The sequence below is a fragment of the Amblyomma mixtum genome, chromosome 2 (genome assembly GCF_055824585.1).
Source record: "Amblyomma mixtum isolate Tamu chromosome 2, ASM5582458v1, whole genome shotgun sequence".
Classification (NCBI taxonomy): Eukaryota; Metazoa; Arthropoda; class Arachnida; order Ixodida; family Ixodidae; genus Amblyomma; species Amblyomma mixtum.
This window is the reverse complement of record NC_143013.1, coordinates 18193257-18212261: the sequence shown is the minus strand read 5'-3', so window position 1 is coordinate 18212261 and position 19005 is coordinate 18193257. Positions and strand designations below refer to the sequence as shown.

Sequence of the window (19005 nt, the reverse complement as noted above, 5' to 3'; positions counted from 1 at the left end):
GGGTCAAACCTGGAACAGGTCCATGCTGGGCACCGACTTGGTAGACCTTAGTGGGAGGTGCATGGCCAGGAGCGACGGCTGCCTCTTGGGAAACCGCGGCATGGCTCCGGTTAGCCCTCTCAGGGCTGCACACGCCTACCAGTACGCGTTGTTGTTGCACTAGACGTGGGGAAGTCCACTGCATCGGCAGTCGAGCCGCGCAAACTCATAGCATCAGCGGCGGAGGCGGCAAAGCCATCGCGCCGAACGCCCCGCCGATGAGTCGTCGACGACGTCGCTGTGCGCACCGCTCGTACAGGGAAGGCGTATCCGCCCACGGAGATGGCACGGACACACAAAGATTATCAAGCCCACGGAAGCGGCGCCGACTTTTCCCCAAGCGTGGCGATAACGGAGCATGCTAGCTGCACTACGAACAGCGAGAGGTTAGAGAAGAGAGAGTGGCGCCGATAACGGCGTTGCTGCGAGCAGCGGTGAGCGAGATTATGCCGCACGAGGGCCGTCAGTGCATATCAAGGCGAAGTAGTGAAAGAAGAAAGTCGAGAACGAAGGGACCCCTCGCAGACTACTTACGAAGCTCTTGCGAAGTGGAGCCTTGCAAACACGCTTGAGGCACGCGAGGATAAGGTGTATTGAGCAATGGCTGTATAGCGACACGAAGAGTCCACTGCATGTGTAATGAGCTACAGCGGCAATTGGGCAAACAGTCTTCAAATTATTATTTTTCTTGGGCGCCTTGAGTCTATACATAACGCACCAGAAAATATAACCAGGAAAACCGGACAGTTAGGGTAATTAAGCTGGAGGGAATGTGGCAGGCTAGTTCATTAGATGCTGAATACGTATATACGTAGGCCTACGTGGGGTAATGGATTAACCGCCAGATGCGCGAAGCAAAAAACACGCTCTCAAGATTTGTATTTGTCCGAAAGTAAAAATGCCGTTGAATTAAGACTGGCTGCTAAGCAGCTTGTCCTCCTGCCGCTTTCAAAATACAATATATTTCCTGAAAGAAAAAAAGAGCCATTCTGCTTAATGCAAAAAAAAAACAATAAAGAATGCTCAGACGAGCCTAGGTTGCAGTGCTCACCATTTGTTTCGTGGTTGAAGATGTAGCCATTCAACAGGTTTAAATTTTTAGGTGTGCGGCCTCGTCTTTCACTTCCACCATGCACGGTGTGTGAACATAAATCCCTTCTCTCAACTACGCAAGGTTTAATCTAAGCCCTAAAACAATCAAGATACAGCGTTTTTGCGTGGCGAAAGCTTCTCTTCTTTTTTTTTTACAGCCATACTGTTTGCTGCAATTCTGTTGCAAGGTCTTCACTGTCGGCATAGGACCGATCGTTAAAAAAAATGTATCCCATAACTGTGCAACAGGGCTGATGATTGTTTTCAATGCTTTTTTATTATATATGTCTCGGAATATCTGTCCCTAAAACGTCCATCAGCTGTCACTTGAGCATTGAACTTCCGCGCGCAATGTATGGCGAGTCGAGCAATTAAGATGGAAAAGCGTTTCAGTATAATAACTGCTTCCCTCCCCCTATCTGCTTGGGGTGGTGTGCTATAAATGTTTAACCTTTTGCTGGGCTAGTTGGTGTGACATTGCAAAGAGAATGGCCTGTCCCTGCTGCAGGCGTACAAAGAAGGGAACTTTGTTCTCGTGCCTTCAGGCCTTTACAACGAGAAAGCATGTCAAGCAATTTCGAAGAGCTTTGTGGAAATCAAGTCGTCCGCTACCAGGATCAAAGGCAAGGCTGTTGACCTGTGCAAATCCATGGAGCTGCAGAGCCTGGCAAGAGGTGTTTTGAACTCTTCTGTGAATAATTTGTCAATCTTCTTTGCTGTTAAGACCCATAAACCAGATGCAACGTTTAGAGCCATAGTTAGTGAGAAGGGTACTTGGCAGCAACACATCAGCCGCTTTTTGCGTAAGAACCTGAGGGATTTCCACGTTTCTGACCCTTTTTCCACGAAAAATTCTTTAGATGTAGTCGGCGTCAGCGTATATCCTGTCCGTCTTTCTGTTAGTTGCGTAATCATTTAAGCAGAAAACAATTTCATACAAAGTAGAACGTAAGACGACCACATGTCGCCGTTGGCTTCCGAACCCATGGTCTCTGCAGGTCGCGTACAGTGCTATTACTATAGTGTCACGGCAACGGTTCCTGTGCTTTTCTGATTTCGAGTGTAATCGTATTACGTTAAGCCTAACACTGGAATATTGTGCACCGCGCCACCCCTAGGCATAGAGGTGGACGTTAGACATCCTGTAATGACAGAAATGCATATGCAATGTGATCAAACGAAACGGATGGCGACCGTGCAAGAGCCTTCTTAAGCTGTAGCTATGACAGCAAGACTGCCAGAACACCGACTCTCGTCAAAAAGAAAGCTTAATTTTCCTATACTCCCGTTGATTTCACTGGTTGTAGGTTCATTTCGTATGCATTTCCTGATTTTCAGGCAACTACAGTTTGGCAAACAAGTGTGCTGAGGCTAGGCTAATATTTGTTGTTACATGTGGGGTGAAGGCCTGCCTTTGTCCTTTTCTAACTTTGCGTTAGTCATTTCCCTTTTCACTTCTTTTTTTTCCTTTTCTTGTAATCTCTCCGACAGTTTTTTTTTTTTGTTTTGTCCCTTCTAAAACCACAGGCACGCGAAATCATTTTTCCATGTGAAATGCCGTCTGCGTCGTGGTATGTCGAAACCGAAGACTGCAGCGCCCTCTACGCGCCGAGAATGTAGCTTGCTTGGTCCACAGCTATGAGGGACAACTGGCACTGACACTGGATGCACTCTCGAGAGCCATGGCGTGAGCTGTTTTACGCCATCCCTCTCTTTTTTCCACCCCTCAGGAGAGCGAAAAATCTGGCAGCTTTTTCTTTCCTTCTGACGTTCGCGTGGTCGTTTGCTTCGCTTCTTTTTCTTCCCCTCTTTCTTCATCGCCTGCGTAGTACTGGCGAGTGGATTGCAGCCACACTTCTACGACCACCCGTGCTGCTCGCGTTGCAATCTGCGAAAACTCTCTTTCGCAACACCGCAGAGAGGAGCCGATTCAGCGCGTGAAGCAAGCGCGCACCCCCTTCGCCTTGCCACTCCGCTCCCCGCCAAACACGTGACTCGAAAGGAGCCTCACGGCACGAGGAGGCTCCACTGACCGGTGGCTAAAGAAAGACCAACGACGTGAACCGTAGCATCTGAGGCAACCGTGTGCCAGAGGCACGTCTACCTCCGCTGAGGCTCGCTTATATGGGTGCGCCTCCAGGTGCCTCCCGGAATAGCGGCAGCCTCACGTGGTACTCGGTCTCGCGTTTCGTGTTTACGCCAGGACGCACACAACTGGCCGGCGTACAGCGGAGCCTGAGGATGAGGTGCCAGGATACTGCGTAGTCCGAGCCTCAGCGCCGCCTCTGTGCCTGCCTTCCTGTCTGTCTGTCTGTCTGCCTCGGAGGCTCGATTTAGAGCTGCGGCTGCGAGGAGCTGCAGGGAGAGGCAGAGAGAGCTGAGAGTAGGAGGAAAAGGACGCATTGGGCCGCTGCCAAGCTAAGCGTAGCTCGAAATTCGCGAGCAAGAGCATCCGGCACGCGGGCGGAGGGTCGTGCATTTGCATAAGCGAGTGCAGCGGATGAGGGGGCGAAATGGCAACTTGAGCATCTGGTCTTGAACGGCTTTTACTTTCGCCTCTGAGAGTGCCCGGTTCGCATCGTAGTACGATGCGAACCGTACTACGATGCGAACGATAGTGGGGAGGGGGGGGGGGTCGCATCGTAGTACGATGCGAATCCCCCCCCCCCCCCCCACACACACACACCTCCTTCGGAAACCACGCTTTGTTGTTTCGGGTCGTCATTGGATGTGGTCGAGCCTGAATAAAAGATCAACACTCAGAGGCGACGAATAGTCAGTGCGAGAAATTCAAGCTTGAATTAGTCGAGCTTTTGTGAGGCGAAGGCCTACAGTCCAAATATGCGTCGTATTCAAGCGCACGGCGTAAAAGCTTCGACAAGTGTTCCGCGTAACGTAACTTTTTCTCGAGATACGAGGGCATGACACGAGACTCAAATTAAAACAAGTTTTCGTCAGAACGGCTGCGTGCGGCGTCTTACTGTCTACGGGGTCATTGAGACCGCACGAAAACCATAGATTTAAAAGAGTACAAAATCATATTGCCAGGATGGGGTTGAAGCCTCGAAAAGGCTGCTTTGAAGCTGGAACGAGCGACTTGGTGGAGGACATAGAGCGCAAACATTGGGCTCTGCATGCTTTTAGCTGTGCATTACGCTCGTCGGAGGTTAAGTTTGTGTTGCAATTGCAAACGGATTGGCAACCAGCGGGACAATGTATGGTAGATTCTGCTTTTCGGTCGATATCAGGAGAGAGGTCAATTCCCTCCTATTTCTCCATCCACAGTCATCGTATCTTGCTGGGTGTATTGCTGCAGTTGCAGGTACTCTGACACGTTTAGATAGCAATCGATTTCATACGTCTGCCTTGTACTGGCGCGCTTCTGACGACGTGCAAAGTTGTGTATGTGTGCACAAGATGAATCTGGTTCTGATTACTGATTTGCCTTCCAGTATTCTAGGGTTATGTAAGTTCCTCTTGCGCCACTTGAAACATTAAAAGACGGCAATTCTGATCGCTTCCTCGTTGCAAGACCAGAATCTTATTACTGAACTTTCGAGCTTTTTACTGATTGAAAGAAAAATAGAAAGAAAACGTGTCGAGGCAGCCTAAAACGAAGCTCAGTGTAAAATGACAGGAAAAACAGCGGACATACAGAGAGAGATAAGTAACTAATGACATGGATGAGTTCGAGAAAAGGAAGAAAATTAACAGGGACACCTGATTCCTTTATGTGTTGGCAACGCGGTAGCTTTAGCAGTTGATGCCTTTGGCGGAAGTGACGTAACTTCCGATCCGATAGCAACGCTTCCCTTGAGCAAATGGGAATGCTTCCGTTTGGTGACGTCACTACCTTGCAGCCAATTAGCGAGTGAGAATGCCCCGGTCTTAAGGCGTCACTTTCCTCCGGCCAATCACAAAACTAGCTTCCGACGTCACATTTACTTCCCGATGAGGCATCAAATGCTCCCGAATTAAAAATCATTCGTTTTTATAGCTATCCTACACTTTAAAAGCGGAAATGAAAGAAGGGAAAGACTGGGCAAGAAAGAAAGAAAATAATACAAATCATGTCGTCACACACAGAGAATGGAGTGCGCGAAATAAGCTACGACTCAGCGCGCCGAGAAAACTGACTGCGCTGCAAATATAGATCGCGAATTCCGGGAACGTGTAATCATTCAGAAATCGCGTAGTCACCGCTTATAACCCCCGTTTCGTCCGACGGATGACAATAGAAGCGATTGCAAAGTTCACTGCAAGAAAGGCGGCGACGTCGCGCTCGGAGTCGAAGCCAGGTGCTCAGCTGTCGCAAGGGAGCCCCTATGCTTGGGAGGTGTGGGACGGCGCGGCGAGCCCCGGAGCCACGAGAGGGGAGAGGTGGTAGTCAACACGGGGGCTCCGGCGCGTCCGCAGTGGGACGCAGTTCGAGCCTTGGCGCCTCTGCTGGGTAGAGGGACGTGCGCAAAAATAGCGCGACCTGGACGCCGCCTGGGCACGTATGCTGCAGCTGGCGAGAGGGTGCGGCGCCTTACCGAGCCGTTCTCGGTATCTGTCAGGATCCCAACGCGGGCGCTCTGGAAACGAACTGCATGGTGTTTGTTGTTCGCTCTTCTTTCGGTCTTCTGTTCCGCCGTGTTTGCACTGAGACAGCTGCTGATGGAGCGAACAGGCAAACGCGTGTTCTTCGCGGCTGTAGAGATTTTTGCATTCATTTCTCTTTACGCAAGCCCCAGGCCCTAACATGAGACATCATCGTGTCCCGTGTAATAATTCCGTGTGGTAATGGACAAAGCGATTTGTTGATGTTGCATGCGACACGACCGTTTGCAGAGCGACGCGGTGCTAAAATGTTGGGGAAAGAGCACGTCTTCAAACGATAGTTCCTCTATGGTGCCAATTCGACAATCATTGTGAACATCACCATAAGAGTCCCTTCGAGCGACGACTTGCAACACCTGCATAGAGGGATACATCGAAGCTCGAATTGCCATGCAGTTATCGGGCTTCGCTTCATTATGCAGCAATGACAAGATGTACAGCCTTTGTCAAAAGTTTGGAGCACAAGGGGTTTGCTTCTGAGCCACACCGTATGGTTCGTATTGTGTCTCCAGTGTTCCGAATTTCCTGAAGATAAGAAGATTTAGGGTCCTGCCTCCTCCAGTGGGTAGGACTTCCATGAATGCTACAGGAGTCCCACTAGAAGGCTTTGAGGCATGCCCCCTGCGCTCTAAATTTTTGACAAAGACTGTACACAAGACTGTAAACAGAGCCTGCAGGGCCGCTGAGATGCACTGCATCACATGTAAGAGCGGAAAAAATTCGCTCCCTGTTATGAAAGCTTTATTTCACAATAACCTCAGTGCTAGGTTAGTTTAATGCGGAATGGCACTTAAAGCAAAAGTATCACTTCTTTACAATTTTATCAACTGCACGCAAAATATAGCCTGAAGAGGCTCTACGCATTGCTACTTGAGCTGCAGTATACTGCTGACGCAGGCATTTTTGTTTTCTTCAGTTATGTTTGGCGCTTTACTATAGTAATGAAACTAATGGTAAACTTTATTGCTGCTTAGTTAAGACAGCAATAAAGCCGCAAAGAGCAAGGATGGCTTGCGTTCCTCAGCAACGCGAAGAATGTTGAATTTTGTATCGTCTCCCGGTTGGTTGGGAAGGGGCAGGATATGACCGCCGCCTTTGCATTGCAGGGGGTGCAGTCAGGCTGCTGCTGATGATGATGATGATAACGTTACGTTGCAGACATGATCCTCTCGTGATGTCGTGCAACTGGCCAGAGCTTGATGAGAGATTAAAAATAAGAAGCCTTCCACACATTCCTCCGCATTCTTCCTGCCACCGGTTTTTATTTTTTATTTTCTTTCCTCCCTACTGCTGACTGCTCTGCTGTTGTAATTTTTCCACGATCCTTTTCTCCCTCGCTTGTTTTTTTCTTTTCTTGACATTCGCTTTACACTGAAAGTGTTTTTTTTTTTCGCCCGCTCCTTTTTAGCCATGTTTTTGTTGTTTCCTCACCGCATGTCAGTATACGATTCTGCTGCTTCTGCGTTTGTTTTTCGCATTCTCTTCACTTAACCCGGCTTCGAACTTAACAATGAGAGCAGTCGAAGTATCCCAGGCCTGATAAAAGTTACTTCAAGTCCAAGTTTACCACGTTCCCACCAATTTCAACAATACACCCCGAACCCTCCCCTTACCCACCCCAGTCCCTACTGAAACTAACGGGCGTATGGCTTTGCTTCGGGAAACAGGAAGTATTCCTGTCAATGATGAAAACACTTGCCCAGGCGAAGAAAAGTCTTCTTCCCACACAGAAATTCAGGACAAGCACAGGAAGTTGTTTATAAATGCATTTTTTTTTTCGCATATCGTATGATTGCGCGGTATCAATCAATATACCCGCTGATCCCTGCTCGGGACACTCTTAGTTTTCAGCTATTTATTTTTAAAAACGGACCCAATTGGTTTTCTCTTGCTGATTAACTAGCTGGTGCGAGCACTGGACATACTTTGAAAGCAAAATTTCGCTAAGCGTTGAAACATTCGACCATTCCCATCAATATGAACACAACGGTTTCTTACACACTTACCTGACAATTATTATTAAAAACCCGCCCCATTGTTCATCTATGGAAGTCTTGACTACTCTCTGCGAGCGTAAAACCAACTTTAAAAACAGTATTTTGCTACACGTCGGAAGGTTAGAACATTCCCATCAATATGTTTCTAACAGTATCTTACGATATTCCACAGCCATCTCAAAACTAAAAGTGGGATATCCGAAAGCTGAACGTCTGTCGAAACGTTTGAGCGGACATTTTACGTTCATTTTGTGCTGTCCCGAATTGCATATTCCGTCCCTCTCTCTGCCGTGTACCACCCGAAATTGTGTTTTGAGAGTTGAAACCACTGAACAATTAAGCCATCGTTCCGATGCATGAGTGTTTTATAAGAAAGACGACGACAGGGAAAACTCGCCATCGCATCCACTGTTTCTTTTACCCTAGGTAAGGCAGGCGCTTCTGTCCACAGCAATCCTGCATAAAGAGCGAAGAACAAAATGCAGGAACCGTCAAAATCACGGTGAGGCGCGACAAATTTTCCTGCACTCTCCACGCCAGACGCCCAATTAAAGAGCACGACAGCAATACCGAGTGACCTTGGCGCGCACTAAAACGAACAACTTGGTTTAGGGCGCCATGGATATGGTGTAAGCCCAGCGTGGGCGATAAGATTCTCGTGTTTCTTTCTGCAAGCCGAGGGGGGACTTGTTGTGTCACAAGAAGATAATGCTGGCCAAGTGCACCTCTAATAACGCGGCCGACCAACTGTCCCGTCCTCTGCGGAAACAGATGGTACGGCATAAAATGTCGTCCGTGGCTGCTCTGAGGAGAAACAACCGGTTCTTCGTTGGTCTTTCCGCCTTCACACTACCTGTAACGTCATCGCGCCAACAGAACCGATCCTGCTGACATTCTTTAATAAGGCTGACAGGCTTGCTAGTTGCGTGCCGATGTTCTCGAAGCATTTGTTAAATTGTTCTACTATGCTAGCATCTACCAAATAAGTAGCTTTGAATCGTTGAGGCGGTTTCTCTATTACGCTATTAACCTCCAACACTTTTTGTATTCACATGCAACTGGGGTATAAGTAAGGCACTAAATTGTTTTTTTTCCTTTTCCTTATCATAGCGGCCACTCCGTTTATACTCATACAAAACTGCTGTAGTTAGAAGCTACTGCGTTCATGGTCTTCTACATTTGGGCGAGTTGTTACGGTCACATATGGAATCTACCAGCGCTGAAGACAACGTGGTACTTTTAGTGCCACGCATCTTTTTCCTTCATCACGTAGAATGCAGTGAAAGTCATCCAAGGACCTGCTCGTTCGCTATACCTGCCTTTATGATATTGGCAGTGTGTTTTAAATCAATTAGGCACAAATAAATTTCGAAAATTTAAAATCATCTCCAAAGCTAAAGACACAGATATATTTCACAAGTTCTGTTTTGCTTCGAATTAAGCTGTAAACTGATTCAGGGCTGACGTGAGGTCGTTTTGCGGCTGTTAGCAGCGTTCCCGATACGAAGGAATGCAGATGCTAGTAACTGGTCGGATGTATATCTAAATATTCACTCCAGAAAGTACATCAACGTACGTCAAAACATGACCTAAAAGTGGCCGATGTTGCCGCAATTCTAGTCTCTAATGTTTTTAAGTTACTAAGATTTTATGACTGCCGCAACAATGCATATTCGGAAGCTAAATCTGCAGATACATCAGGGTTGAAGTTCTCTGTTATTAAAACAGAGCCTTTACACTTTATATGTATAGACTGCAGAAGGGGGCTCGGGGAGGTCCATTATGCCGCCCCTCCCACTATTAGTGCACTAGACAACTCAGCTAATGCATGATGAGGAACTTATAGGCTGTTTATAAACTTGGGACGTATGGACGATTTTAGTAGGGCAGCCACTTCTTTTCCCTGTGACAAGGAGTTCCTACATAGAGATAGGGCAGGAAGATCAATTTCTTTACAATACAAAAAATGAACAAGGAAGAGGGGAGCCTCAGGGCTCTTAGCCAACGTTTCCGCAAGATGACAAGTTCTCTTGTCGAAACGTTGGCTACCAGCCTGAGGCTCCACCCCTCCCTTGTTTGCTGTCAAGGAGTTCCCACATTTGGCTAGAAGGTTATATCCGGGCACGCGGATCTGTTTCCCGCTTTTTAACCAGGTTTATGATAAAGCTATCACGTCATACAGGCATTCATGCTCAGATAGCAGTGTTAAGAATAAGTTCTCAGTTTTTTTTTTCTCGGAAACTCCGAATGTTGCAATGACATGCAGAGAATTTATCGTTCTCACCAGTTTAGAGATTTCCTTCAGCGAGCCTAAAACTCACATTTGTATTTATAAACAAAAACTGTTTTGCGCAGTGGGGTCACTGACCTAAACGACTTGGTCAAGGTCCTTCTCTTCGACACTGAGTGAAGGACCTTCATTCGACAAGCCTCAGTTTTTCTCATTAAGAGCTTCTCTTGGCTTACCCATGTTAACTTCAAGCCCTTCTGATTTTCGCCTGCAGAGTCTTGCCAATGAGGACCTTTTCTGGACCAATGTGTCCATATATGAACATTGGCTCCCTAGTGGACCTGCATTAACGCCCTCTGCACTATCCCCTCCTTTTTCATCCTATAGGCGAATTTCACTGTAATGCTCGGTTCATCCTTGTTCTTAGTTCGTACACGATGGATAGCATCGATCTTCGTACTATGAAGTTCCCCTCAGTGCAAAATCAATTTCAGATATTACATTTGGCAGTGACTCATCAGCAACGAGCCGGACAGCTTTGATTTCAAAACTGCTTCTGTGGCTGTGTTGCTTGAAATCAATGAATCCTTGGCGTAGTTGACATCATTGCTTTTTCAGCTCCTTTACTTCCCTGGCATCCTCCCTCTGCTGCAATTTCAATGAAGCCTGGCCCAAACAAACACTTTGTACTCAGCTCTTCAGTTCTTCCGATGTACTATTCGTGAATTCATTCGACACTTTCAGTTCCTTGTGATTGTCTGCGACACCATGGATATCTGTTCTTAGGCTGGTTGTGATAAACGCTAGCTTTTGTGTCATATCAACCAAAGCCTTCACGAGTTCTTCCGCAGTTGCAGACAGTTTTTCAGCCAGTATTCCGCAACAGTTCTTAGCGGACTGGCCTGACTTCTGTAACTCAATATCTTCGCAGTGTCAAGTGTCCAACTGCATTTTCTGTTTGTGCAGTTGCACATTTATAATCAAGCGTGGTTTCGTAACGGTTTAGAGCCACTGGCCCTTATCCCTTATCGAGCCGCCAGATATACAAGGCATACATAGAGGGAAAAGATTATCACCGCACGCACAGAGAACAAGTCGCGTTTGTGCGCTTCATCCGGATTTGTGGTTTTCTTGTTTTCTGCACCTATTTTTTTGCCGCTTGGAGTTGGTCATTGATGTCAATGCCTCGCATGCTTTGCGCGCCTCATTTCCAGTATGCGCCTCATCATAATTATATGCGTTGTGACGCTGATCGCGCCACTCACTGGTGTCGGGCACTTATCGCATTTAATTTTAAGCTTTCTATTTTTTCTGATATGCCAAAATTAACGCATTATGCATACACAATATACTGTAAGCATCTATAGGAATGTACAGTCATGTACAGAAGTTTGCGGGATGCGAATATGCGAAAAAAAACTTTTTGTCGCTGCGCCGATAACATGTCAGCTATTATTCGTTCCGCCAGACGAAGCACGCCTGTCCCTCATATTTCTAGGCTTTTCATTGTCGAGCTTTACCTCATCACATAGAAACAAAATTTTCCGCGAATCCGCATTCCGCAAAAATTTTGTCTATGACTGTACACGTCCAACACATGTTTTTTCAGAGTAAGTGGCAGGACGTTCATTTAAAAGTGCATGGTTGTTCTGGTAACTAGGTTTCACCGAAAGAGTTACTATCGGTATATGCTCAAATGGTAGTACTTCTATGTGGGCTCTGTTGACAAGGCTAGTCAGCGGCACTAGCTTCTTGACCTGGTAACGGTTGCTACCATTTCATTTGCTGCCTACACTCTGAACAGTAATAAGCCTATATGGGTGTAAAAAGGGAGTAAGCTGTCCTTTAGCGCACACACTTTTGAGGGCAGGGTATACTGCCCAAGTTTCGGAATGGATTTTTATCAGTAAATATACACAATGATAATTCTTGGCAACAAAGGCATATTCCCACCTCAAAGCATAGTAATCTGATGTAGTTAGCAACGGGAGGAGGATTTTAAACGTTGGCAACGGAGGTCTCAAGGTTAGCAAACAGGAAAGTTTGAAACTTTGGCGAAACTCTTTGTATGTGCTAGTACCTCGCATGCTTTAAGGAAGGAATTTGTTTTTTATTGCCAATCGTAAATATTCCATATTTTTAGTGAAGTATATCTACATTGGGGCTTGGAAAGCATGCTCATTCCCTAAAAGGGAGGGCGCTTAACGACAGCTTACACTGTTTTCACTCCCATATAGGCTAATTCGTGTTTATGGTGTACAGTTATTATGAACGTAGACACAAATGTTGCAAGACCACATTCGGCTTGCCGTAGTAGCTACCACGACCGACTTTTAGCAGCGTAGTGTCTCTAGTGGCTCTTGAGAGCTACTGTACCTTGATGCACTGGATTCAACATATTTTCCCGCCTTTAGTAAAAGTGAGTCTTGGTTGCAAATATGCGTAGCATTCCGCGTTCTCTCCAACTTCAGCTGCGAGCAGCGCTCTTTTTCACTCAGTCGTAGTGATGACCTTGAATAAACTTTTTCCTCCTCTTTCTCTTCCTCCCTTGCCATCGTTCATCTACTGGGCCGCAGAAAAAGAGTTGCCAACTAGCTTGACTTCACGTTCTACATCTGAGATAATTGGTGCACGTCTACATGAAAGCACCAGCGGGATATAGCTTTATCAGAGAGAGCAGAAGTTCAAAGCAAGTGCGCTTTCTTTTTTGTGTTCTTGTCAGCTTGTGAGCCGCGAGTCATGAGCAGGTTGTCCTAGCAAAAAAAAGAAACAGTGACAACTGAGACACGGGAACAGAAGAAGGAGCGAACACACACACACTGTCGCCGGACTTACAACTAAGTCTAGAGACAGTGTATGAGTGCCTTCCTCTGGTCCTCAGTTGCCGCTGTTCATTTTGTTTTTCTTTTTTTGCTAGAACTTGAACAACCAACTCGTCCAGCGATTCAGGCCTCCGAGCAAGTTGACGAATCATTCGTTTCGGGAGCCTCCCGCGATACTTCTTCAAATCGCTATTGACCTCGATTTCCTTATTACATAGGAACTCTTCGCTGTTGACCGTCGTATTATATTCTCTTCGGCTAAAGTAAAAACTTTGAAGCTGCCGATTTCAAACAACTCGTTTTAGAGACACAGGTTTCAAACGTGGGCTCAGGCGTTGACGGTAGCAACGGAACGCCTCGCGCGGCCGCCTAGTCATCGCCGCGGTCGCATTGTTTTGTAAACGAAGTCGGCACTGCTGCGTCGTGGCGGGCCCGGTGCGCGGGCCTCCGCGGCGGCGGCGAGTTGGTCGCGTGCCATTTGATGTGACGAGTGCCACAACAAGGGTCCCCTCGCCGGCACCTCTGCACGAAGCCGCCGGGCAGCAGCCCGCTTCCAGGAGCGAAGGGCATCGTTCTGCGTCGTTGGATCAACACGGAAGCCATCAGGCGTTGTGCGCTCGCCCGCTCGTGGTTGCGCAGCTCGGCTCGACGCACGGCTCGCACGGAGCGGCGGTCTTCCACCGCCCTCGCCAGTGCAACCGCACGCCGTGTGACGCCGTTGGACAGGATTGCAGCAGGTGCGACTCGCGCAAACACTGACGAGGCGCCGCGCTTTTCTGGTGTTTCAACGACTGGGAATGTGTGCAGAATAAGCGCGGCTTCTGGAAGCGTGCCACGGGCGACGGGATTCTGCGGACATCGCGCACATTCTTGCATTCTCTCGATCCTTCAAAGACTGGAATTCAAATGGGCTTTGCAGTATTGAGAGGTCCTGAAGACGTAATGCGGAAATGAAATCTTTAATTCTTCAGGTACTGAACTTCGGTCGAACTTCAAGCACTCGAGTGGCTTGACCTCTGAGGCTAGTGAGGCGTTTTCTAGTGGGAAGCACGTGGCGCATTTTAAGTAGAACTCCACCATCTCCTTGGTTCTGTGACCTGCCAGGTTGGTCACACCTCCGCCGGTAGAACCATTTCTGAGCATTCCATCTCCGATAAAACCAAGCACATGGGAAAGGGATGCTGGTACCTATAGATGAATTCTCACGGTACTAGGATCCAGAAAGAATAGCTACCGCATACAACGAGGGTGTTCAACCACTATAAGCTAACACTTACCATTCAATATTAACGCTAGAGCGTTAAGGCTCCCGTGGTGCAGATAATCCGACGTCATCATTGTGAGCGAAAAATCCCCGATGAAGCAACCTAAGTGGGCCTCTTAGGTAACGTGACCTTGTGGTACCATCACAAACTGACCACCACGGCACATGGCAGTTAAATGATTGGTTGAGAGATGTTGCGCGGGAAGAGCAAGCTGGATCGCACAAGCCCCACCGGTGGCAACACCTGCCATAACTGGTCAGTGGAGTGTCGCTTAACCTCTGCACCACTGCGCCAGGAGCTGTATGATGATTGTCAGGGATCTATGCATCTAAAGTCGAGAATCACCAATCACGCATACCAATCACCAATCACGGATTTACCTCTCTAACGCTACCGCGGCATACGCTTAAGGCGAAGAGCGTGTTGTCGGGCTAGTTGGTTCTGCATAGTATATAAGTGAAATGCGCAACAACTTAACGGGACACAGAAAGAAACACATACAACAGTTCACGAGCGCAACTGTTGTATGTGTTGCTCGTGAACTGTTGTATGTGTTTCTTTTTGTGTCCCGTCTAAGTTGTTGCGCATTTCACTTATATAATATGCTTAAGGCGAAGCTTATGTTCCCCTCCAATTTTAACTATACATTCTATCACATCGTTTGCCGTTGCATCCACATAAGGTACACACTACTGAGTTACAGAGATTTGAAGGCTACGTACGCAACGAATTCAGGAAGAAATAAAGGAAAATTAGACGCACGTAAATAAGCATTCCTAGTACAAGTACTATATCAACAACAAACGCGGTACCAAGCCAGAAGAATCTCAGAGTTATTTTGTGACCACAGCAGTTTGGCTAGTTTTACACATTCACGGGTGTAGGCTGGCAGTGGAAAAGGTGGCGTTGCTAACACCCTCGAGTCCTTGCGTTTATGCGTATTGCGCTCAATATCTGTCGTGTTCACAATAGATAATACTCGCGAGCTAGAGCTCACCATGCGCCAACCACATGTTGCCCTAAACACAGCAACACCTTTCTTCCAGCGTTCTCACAACCCCCATTCCGCTTCATTGCGTGGAGGTACCGAAATATCGGCGAGTGCGTCGCACCCTGTGCGCACTTTGTATCATTTTCTTTCTTGCTCCTGTTTCCCGTCCCCCTCCTCTCATCGCACATTCCTTTTGCTGCTCCTCGGGTGCCTGGGAAAGCAGAGTTCCAGAAAGACAGAATGACAGAAAGAAACCGGAGAGGACGAGGGGGGGGGGGGGGGGGGGAAGGGAGCTGGGGAGAGGACTAGAAGGTTTACTTACTCCGCCTGCGCTTGGTTTTCACTCTTCCAGCGGTAAGCGAGCGGGGGCAAGTTATGATGCACCCTTTTTTTTAAGCTTTATTTTCACACCTTTTTTGACGGCCAGGGCAAGCACGGAACCTCACAGAGGCAGAACAAGCAACATGGCAGAAGGTGAAGAAGAGGAAAGGAGTCGAACTGCACTGCCATTGGCGCAGTGCTTCGTTCGGCCCTCGTCTCGATGGGGGCAAGCGAGGGCAAACAGTTGAAGAAGGAGGGGGGAGGGGGGGGGGTTAGTGGGGGAAGGGCTCCTCCCACGCATGTCTCCGCTGCCGCCGGCCGAAGTACGCGTGCCTCGGGCCGGGGACCCGAGGTTTTGGGGCGCCCGGCGACGAGGCCGCTGGAAATAGGCGCCCTTCTGGCCTGCTTCTAGGTCACATCAGCCCCCGCCGCGGTCTGCAGGCGGCGGCCGGCCGGCTGCGCAGTTAGCAAGGCGGCACCCGCTTTGCGAAGATGTCTTCAGTGCGCTGCTGCCGCTGCGAGATGGGCCCGGAGATATCAGGGGAGCTCCGTCGCGTACAAACCCTCCCTCCCTCCACCCCCAGCCCCTTTCCCTCTCTTTCTCCTGAATCGGAGGAGGTGTTCTCAGGACTCACAACGACGGGACGATCGTAGCTTACGACGGCAGAACAGCGCGGCGGGTAGCCAACCTTGGTTGCGTCTGTCCAACGATCCTTGCACTGCCTGTTGGCAGGTTCGCGCCCCGGAGGTGATATAAAAAAAGGCGCACACCTACGACGCAGCGAAAGAACGGGCGCTCTGTTTTCGCTGGAGGGAGGGACGTGCCCGGGAATAACAGCCGAACATCAACAGCGAGCCTTGGGGAAAGTCGCAAATGGCGAGAGCTGGTTTTCTTGTCAGACATCTGCTGGCTGATTTTTCTGACGACGAAGACTGGATAACGATAAAAGGGTCCATAGTCAGACACAATGAGACATCATCATCATCATCATCATCAGCCTGACTACACCCACTGCAGGGCAAAGGCCTCTCCCATGTCTCTCCAATTAACCCTGTCCTTTGTCAGTTGCCGCCACTGTATCCCCGCAAACTTCTTAATCTCATCCGCCCACCTAACTTCCTGCCGTCCCCTGCTACGTTTGCTTTCTCTTGGAATCCACTCCGTTACCCTTAAGGACCAGCGGTTATCTTGCCTTCAGATTACATGCCCTGCCCAAGCCCAGTTCTTCCTCTTAATTTTAACTAAGATGTCATTAACCCGCATTTGTTCCCTCACCCACTCCGCCCTCTTCCGATCTCTTAGCGTTACACCTCTCATTTTCCTTTCCATAGCTCGCTGCGTTGTTCTTAACTTAAGCTGAACCCTCTTTGTTATCCTCCACGTTTCTGCCCCGTAGGTGAGTACCGGTAGGATACAGCTGTTGTATACTTTTCTCTTCAGGGATATTGGTAAGCTACCATTCATGATCTGAGAGAACCTGCCATATGCGCTCCACCCCATATGAGACATGGAAGTAGTGAAACCGCTCCTATTTGGAAAAATAGTATAATTCATGCGGAAGAAGTGGCTTCGGGGGAGAAGACGTACTGACGGCATTTCTGAAAAGTAAATATTTTGACAGAATTGCCTGTCTGGTAGGTTTGATAGCATATAGCAAGCTGCGAGACACCTCCAACAAAAACTCCTATAAAAAGTTTTGGTCCGACTTGTCTAGCAACTTGCCATAAAAATTGTATTTCAGTAATAATCGGTTAAGGAGTCTTACGTTAGAGTAATGGCAATCACGAATGCCTCGTTGATTGTCTGAGGCTACCAGGCGTATGTCTATTGCTGTGCGTTACTGCCTCTCTCATTTGCGTCCTGACTGCATTGGCTACAGTATAGGTTTGTGTAGAACACTTCAGCTACTTTATCTATCTTATCCAGATTGCTAATAACAGTGTCCTCTTTGCCAGCGATTATCGGTGAGCAAAGAACTTCATCTGATCTGAAAACATGAATGCAAGATGGGATCATTTCTTTTCTCTTAGTTTTTTATGTCTCTTGAAAAAGAAAATACGAACTTAACACTCACTTATATATGACGGGGTTATTAGAATACAGTATTCAACAGAAATGAGCTCTAGAACAATCTCATCTTTTTAATCTACCAGTTCTGAAGTACTTGGTTTTTGTTGTGACCTTACGAAAAGAGCGTGCCACTAAACACAGTGCGTCACCTAACTTCAACAGTAATGTTAGCATTGGTACGTGCCCCTCGGCCACGTTATCGATAATGCTAGCCTTTCATAACACATTTCACTGTAATATGAGAGTTTCCACCATACTCCAACATATGATCATTCAGTTTATCTGCTGCCTCTGGAAAGTGCACTAAGGTGCTACCAGCATATTGCGCAGACTTAAGCTGCCAAATAAAGTTTGGCGTTATGCCTGAAATGACGCGCACTTCACAGGGAAACTTTCCATGCCGGACACATCGCCACAAAGTAAACATAGAAGTGAGCTTGTTATTTAAAGCTCGTTCAGATTTGAGTTCTGTACAGCGCACTCTGCAACCGAGAGGCCCGAAACACATTTACTACAGGGATATTTTTGTTCGGTGAAGGAAGAACGTAGGGTGACCGGAGACATGAAAAGCAAAGAAGAATACAGCCCTGGACGAGCTCCGCGAAGAGTTTGCCCTGCCGCCACACAGCACGCGCCCACATCCTTGACAGTTCTCCCTTGACAGCACGTTTTGTGAGACGAGCTGTCAAAGCAGCCTTTGGTAGAGTAACAGTCAGCGCATTTTTGCAGGTTTCGCTTTGTGAAGATTGCAACCACAGAGAAGACAGGCAAAGTGTCAGTGCTGCCAGTCAAACAGGTCGAGCAATGAACACCTATGTAACCTGAAAACTGCGCATAAAAATAACACTGTTCGAGGTGCCTTCACACCATGATTTGTGTGTGTGTGTCCTCTGAACCATTCCACAGAGATGAACCAAGCATCTGAGCTTTAAATTGATCTCACGCTTGAGCTTCTCAATTGTAGCTCACTCACTAAAGACGAGAAGAAAACTGGCCAGTGGATTTCTTACGCCGGAGACCTGCTAGCAAGGGTTAGGGTTAAGTAACCGTGCATACAGTATATTTTTTAATGCAACGGCACCGCTGTGCTTTTGCACAAGTGGCATGTCGTAGTGGTGTGCACATTTGTTCCTTTCTGGTATGCACGAAATGTCATTACACAGGCGTTTGTCATGGATACGTCCATTTGTACACTGATAGATGTCGTACAGATCCCTTCCTGGCGGATTCAGAGTGTAGACCGTCAACGTCCGGTCACGTGGCTGTCACTTGACTGGCCACGTGTCGTCCCGTCACCAGCACCAGGCAATTGACTGTACGCCCGTTGCAATCGTTGTATTCGCCGAGGTTGGTACAAAGTTGTGCAGGCCTTAAGCTTCACTGTATAGATCTTCCGCATCCCAAAAAGAAAGGCAGCGGCCGGGCAACAGCTTTCGCTGAGTTAAGCGCGTTATGCACCACAGCGTAAACACGTCGCAATTTTTTTTACATTGCATTTCTGGTAGTTGCACGGCCGTCTGCCCAGTGATCGGGCTTCACGGCCAGATCATGCAGCTGCAACAACTTTTAGACGAT

General features: G+C 47.9%; 1 protein-coding gene across 3 annotated transcripts in view; it reads right to left on the bottom strand.

Moving 5' to 3' along the window:
• Positions 1–351, bottom strand: part of LOC149358575 (transient receptor potential cation channel subfamily A member 1 homolog) — a 30778-nt gene extending 30427 nt beyond the window's left edge. Inside the window, exon 1 of one of the 3 annotated variants that reach the window (XM_089570689.1) lies at positions 10–351. In XM_089570689.1, the coding sequence (XP_089426815.1) occupies positions 10–102 (93 nt within the window). In that variant the 5' untranslated portion in view covers positions 103–351. The remainder of the gene's footprint in view (positions 1–9) is intronic. The other 2 variants (XM_089570688.1, XM_089570687.1) reach the window with 2 other exon arrangements.
• Between the last annotated feature and the right edge of the window lie 18654 nt (positions 352–19005).